The 6,199-nt window shown below is 46.6% G+C and overlaps 1 protein-coding gene across 1 annotated transcript in view; it reads left to right on the top strand.

Moving 5' to 3' along the window:
- Positions 1-5,878: 5,878 nt before the first annotated feature.
- Positions 5,879-6,199, top strand: part of LOC119323419 (eukaryotic translation initiation factor 3 subunit F-like) — a 3,136-nt gene continuing 2,815 nt past the window's right edge. The window contains exon 1 of the mRNA XM_037597075.1: positions 5,879-6,198. Within this exon, the coding sequence (XP_037452972.1) occupies positions 5,962-6,198 (237 nt within the window). The 5' untranslated portion in view covers positions 5,879-5,961. The remainder of the gene's footprint in view (position 6,199) is intronic.

Here is a 6,199-nt window from a genome sequence, read left to right as displayed (position 1 = left end):
GACCGTCGCCGCCCGCCTTCCCCGTTGCCGGAACGCTGGCGCCCCGCTCCCTCCGGCCGGCCCGACCTCCTCCGACGCCGCCCGCCGTCGCCGCCCGCCTCGTCGCCAGATCCGGCGGGTGGGACGAGATCCACCCGCCCGGCCATCCAAACGCTCCCCGCCGACCCGATCCACTCCGTCCCGGTACCGCGTCGTCCCATTGACTTTTTCCGCGGGGTGAGATTTCTCTAAGTCCCTGAGATTTTCAGCATTCTGGTGCCCTGTTCAACATGCCATATCTCCGTGCATATAGCTCCATTTTGCGTGCATAATATGTCAAATTGTTCGTCATGAGATGCTCTACATCTCATTCCATTGTGCCATGTTTGTTTGAGCTCATCTTAATGCCCGAATCATTGTTGTAAGAGTGCTATATGTGTTAATTGCTGTCTGTTAACAGAACTTGATGTTTTGTCATTTCGGTTGCATTTTGTGTGTGCATCCTATGAGCATGAGCTCTACATATGTTTTGATCTAAATCATGCCATCTTTACAGGGGTGCTTGTCTTGTATTTTTGTGAGTCTTGTACTAAGTGCATCGAGCTCGTGAAGTAGGGTACTTGATGTTGCTATTTTGCTAGGCTGAATCTGTATTTTGTGATGCTATGTAAACCTGCTTCTACAAGTCATTCTAGGTATAATCTGGCAATATTCACTAAGGATGTTTGTTAAACATGTCATGCTCTATCCATTCGTGCCCCTAGTTGCATTTATAGCCTACTGTAGCTTGTTGTAATATTGCTCCAAACTTGCTAAATAATGTTGCTGTCAGCCTGTTAACATTAAGTTCAGTTTTGCCATGTGTGTTGCTAGTGATCCATCCACCCTATGAACTTGTTCTTGCCATGCTTAGCTTCATAAACATGTCATCTTACTGTTGGTTACCTTACCATGCCATGTAATGCTCTGTGGTGAGTGGTACAAGCTCACCAACATGCCTACTTATCGTTGTTCCTGCCATGTTTGAATCTATCATATCATTTGCCATGTTTACATGGGTGCCATAATATCTTCTGATCCTGTTTGGCTCATGGTCAGTAAAGGAATTTTGTTCTATGCATTTAGTAGTATCATGTCATGCCTTAAGTTTGTATGATAAGTTCCTGTAGCATGTTGTTTGATAGCTTTCAACATTGCAACCTGATGTTATTTCTGCTATGCCTGTAAACTATTATTATTTGCAATCTTGCCATGTGTTTTTGAGCATGTTCTAGTGATTTCTGGAGATAGCTCAGTGTTCATGTTTTGTCATGCTTTACCTGTACATCATGTCCATGTATTTGTTTTCATGTTGGAATGCTGTAGAATATTGTTTTGATTCTTGCAAGATGCCTAGTTGCTGTTTTGGACAGCTTGTCCTTTAAACTTGTATAGAGTATGTGTTGAACCGTTGCTCCCCTATGAGTGTGCTCTATATGAAACTTGCTTGATTTTGCATGTAGTTTCATATTATCATGTTGCATCCATGTTTTGAGGTGTTTTCTTGATGTTTGTATGCATTTTGCATCAATGCCATGTTTAACTTGTTTTGCTCATATCTTCTAGGCCGTAGCTCCGAATTAAATGAACTTTATATGTAACTTGACTAGAATTTCGTGTAGATCCTCTTGGTGCTCTTTAACTTACTGTTTAACAACTTCAACTTAAGGTTTATTCAGATCTAGACCAATTTCTAAATTTGCATATGAGGACTTACCGGAATTGTTATATGTTGTTTTCGGTCTCATTTAAACTTGCCTTGATGTGTTGCTCTTGTTTGCATCATCTCTTGTCATGAGTAGCTTCATGTAGCCTTGTAATGCATCATATTTGGTTGAGTATCATGCCTTGTTAATGTGTGGTGTGTTTACCATGTTGTGTGCTTCTTCTCGATAGTTCCCGTTTCGTTGCGATCGTGAGGATTCGTTCGTCTACGCTTGGTTCGTCTTCGTGGATTCATCTTCTTCATGGACTCGTTCTTCTTCCTAGTGGGATTTCAGGCAAGATGACCGTCACCTTGGATCTCACTACTATCATTGCTATGCTAGTTGCTTCGTTCTATCACTTTGCCGCGCTTCCTATTCACTTGCTCTTCAAGCTTCCCAAATTGCCATGTCAGCCTCTTACCTTTTTCACCCTTCCTAGCAATCCATTGCTTGGCTATGTTACCGCTTTGCTCAGCCCCTCTTATAGCATTGTTAGTTGCAGGTGAAGTTGAAGATTTCTCCATGGTGGACAGGATTATGTCGGGATATCACAATATCTCTTATTTAATTAATCCATCTATATACTTGGTAAAGGGTGGAAGACTCGGCCTTATGCCTGGTGTTTTGTTCCACTCTTGCCGCCCTAGTTTCCGTCATATCGGTATTATGTTCCCGGATTTTGCGTCCCTAACGCGGTTGGGTGATTTATGGGACCCCCTTGATAGTTCGCTTTGAATAAAACTCCTCCAGCAAGGCCCAACCTTGGTTTTACCATTTGCCTCACCACCACCTACATTTCCCTTGGGAGTAATTAACCCGAGGGTCATCTTTATTTTAGCCCCCTCGGGCCAGTGCTTGTCTAAGTGTTGGTCCGAACCGAGCAGCCTGCGGGGCCACCTCGGAGAAACTCGAAATATGGTTTTACTCGTAGCTTGACTTATCCGGTGTTGCCCTGAGAACGAGATATGTGTAGCTTCTATCGGGATTGTCTTGCGCATTGGGCGGCTTTGTTGGTCTTGTTTTACCATTGTCAAAATGTCTTGTAAACCGGGATTCCGAGTCTGATCGGGTCTTCCTGGGAGAAGGTATATCCTTCGTTGATCGCGAGAGCTTATCATGGGCTAAGTTGGGACACCCCTGCGGGGTATTATCTTTCGAAAGCCGTGCCCGCAGTTATGTGGCAGATGGGAATTTGTTAATGTCCAGTTGTAGATAACTTGACACCTGATACGAATTAAAACGCATCAACCGCGTGTGTAGCCGTGATGGTCTCTTCTCGGCGGAGTCCGGGAAGTAAACACGGTCTTTGGGTTATGTTTGACGTAAGTAGGAGTTCAGGATCACCTCTTGATCATTTCTAGCTTCACGACCGTTCCGTTTGCTCTCTTCTCGCTCTCTTTTGCGTATGTTAGCCACCATATATGCTTAGTCGCTGCTGCAACCTTACCACTTTACCCCTTCCTTTCCCATTAAGCTTTGCTAGTCTTGATACCCATGGTAATGGGATTGCTGAGTCCTCGTGGCTCACAGATTACTACAACAATAGTTGCAGGTACAGGTTATGCGATGTTCATGACGCGAGAGCGATGTTTGCTTGTTTTGGAGTTCTTCTTCTGCTTCTTCTTCGATCAGGGGATAGGTTCCAGGTCGGCAGTCTGGGCTAGCAGGGTGGATGTCGTTTGAGTTTCTGTTTGTGTTTCATCCGTAGTCGGATGATGCTCTTATGTAAGATGATGTTGTATTCGTGTGGCATTGGATGCCTTATGTATGTACCCCAATCTTTTATGTAATGTTGATGTAATGATATCCACCTTGCAAAAGCGTTTCAGTATGCGGTTCTATCTTTGATGGGACCTTCGAGTCTCTTTACGATAGTATCGCATATTGGGCGTGACAAAATGTAACACCCCGGTCATAGCCACCGGGTTCCCGACCGTTACCCCTGGCGGAATCTATATTGGCTCCACAGGCCCAACACTAGTCTTTCCACGCACTTTGTCCTCATTCGTGCACTCCCAGGATCAACTTCCAATTGGTCACTCATCCTCAAATTTTTCCAAGTCAATCATGACTAACTTTGACTACTTGCGAATGGGCTCCTAAAAAAAGGAATTCCTTATTGATATGAGTACTCTGTAATTCCTATTAAGCCATGATGTCGAAACTAGTGGACACATGCTTGGCCTTATTAAGCTAGGTAGTCTACGGATCTGAATGTAATTTTTATTATTTCTGGTTTTCGTTGTACTATCATGATTGAAGATGAATCATAGTTTGGCGTTATTAGGCGCTCGCCTAGGCATGCTTAAGCGTTGGGCGTTGGCATATCGCCTCGCTTTGGCCCTAGGCACTCAAAAAACATTTGTCAAGGTCCTCCGCGCGAGGAATCACATTTCTCAGGCAAGAAATCAATCTCCCAGGTGAGGATTAGACCTTCCATGTGAGGATTCATCCTTGTCAAAGAGGATTCAATCACTCTAAGGATAAATTGACTAAGTCCGGCGAGGGATCAAGCTTATCCAGCAAGAAATTGAGCTTCACTGACTGGTTCCCATCTGTGTAGCAAGGGCAGAGGAAGAGGGAGAGAGCCATCATGCACCGAGAGAGAGAGAGAGAGAGAGAGAGAGAGAGAGAGAGAGAGAGAGAGAGAGAGAGAGAGAGAGAGAGAGAGGGGCGACGTGAGGAGAAAATCTAGGTATTTTATTCGACTATGCACACACAGGAGTTTTAGTAGGAGAATAGGAAGATGGACATGTGGTTTAACGGGTTAGGCCATCCCATATAGCTTTTTTCTTCATGCTACAATACTAACGCCTAATTGCGCTAATTGTGGCTAAGCTAGAAAAGCGCAAGTAGGTGGTTAAACACATAATTAACGGCTAGCGCTTTTTTTTGAGATGAATAGATCGAAACTTTTTCCGCAAAAGTAAACATTGCAAGACTAAAAAATATCCGGTACGATTAGTCATACTTGATTGAAGCAGTTGACGTATCCTCCTGCTTGGTTGTTCTAAACCTATAAATCAAATATAAGTCTGACATTTTATATCATGATAGATATATGTTTTCTTTTCATGGTAGATCTTTTTGTAGGTTGAAAAGAACCGGAGGCACTACGTGTGTGTTTCGTTTCTGTCACGGGATAGAACGTAATGGGTCGGACCCATTCCAACAGGCCATTCTCGTGTTTGGTTCGTTGTAGGAACAAGAACCCACTGGTTCCAGGAACGACATATTCCCCCATATTCCCGAACCGAGCGGTTCCTCGAAAACGAGTGGACCACGCGGAAAGGCTTCTCCCTCGACTCGCACAACGCCCTCTCGTGACTCTTCCTCTCTCGATCTGAGCCGCCGCCGGGCGAAACCAGCTCAAGACCTCTCCGGCGCCGGCTGTCCCTCGCGTCCCCGTCGTCTGAAGGCCTCTCCGGCGCGGCTGTCCCTTGCATCCCCGTCATCTCGACTCTCCCATGACGTGCAGTGGCGGTGACGGCGAGATACATCAGGGGAAGATGCTGCAGGCGAGACCGGGGCCGCCGTGCTGCCGGCGCGCTTGCGCGACACGCCAAGAAGCGTTGCGCCGCCGCGCTTGACGGAGGAGCTGCTCCCATCGCTGGCCATTGCTCACTGCGTGATTTGAGTCTGATTCATTTTTCCTGGTTCTGTACTAGCACCTTTGTGATTTGAGTCTGACTGCGAGCATGCTCATATGCTTGTTCCGAAATCTAATTATTGCATGGATGGATGAAATCCAATTGCTCACACGCGTTCAGTTCTTTGCTATTTGTTTTTGAAAGAGAGTGCTGAAGCCTTTGTTGCATGGATGGATGGATGATTAGTTTATGCAGGGAATTTTATTTGACTGAAATTCAATCCAATTCTAGGTGAGATCAACAAATCCATTCCATTTCATCTGTCAAACCAGACACCAAAATGTAACCATTCCGTTTCTTTAAACTATCTCTACCAAACACAAGGACGGAACCGATCCATTCCGATGAAATAGGACCATTACGTTCCGTTACATTTCGTTCCCGAACCAAACACACCCTACAAGTACAAGGCTAGAGAAGAACCGGTAACCACCCCCCTCCATCTGAAATTCCGAATCTCAAAGACAAACAAAACCCTAGCTGACTAAACGAGTGCGAGCCTTTTCCCCACCCTTCCTCCCTCGTCCTCCTCTACCGCCTCGCGCCGCCGCTCCTCCCCCTTCGCCTCGCTGCCCTCACCGAGCTCCATGGCGGCGCCGGAGACCTCCACCTGCGGCGCGGGCCCCGCGCTCCTCTTCCCGTCGTCGTCGTCGTCCTTCTCGTCCGCGCGGGTGGAGGCCGTCGTCGTATTCACCATCTGCGACAGCTTTGTGCGCCGGCCCGACCAGGCGGAGCGCGTCATCGGCACTCTCCTCGGCTCCGTCCTCCCCGACGGCACCGTCCACGTCCGCAACGCCTACGTCGTCCCCCACAGCGAGTCCGCCG

Source organism: Triticum dicoccoides, chromosome 6B (assembly GCF_002162155.2).
Source record: "Triticum dicoccoides isolate Atlit2015 ecotype Zavitan chromosome 6B, WEW_v2.0, whole genome shotgun sequence".
NCBI classification, from domain to species: Eukaryota; Viridiplantae; Streptophyta; class Magnoliopsida; order Poales; family Poaceae; genus Triticum; species Triticum dicoccoides.
This window is presented reverse-complemented; position numbering and strand designations above follow the sequence as displayed.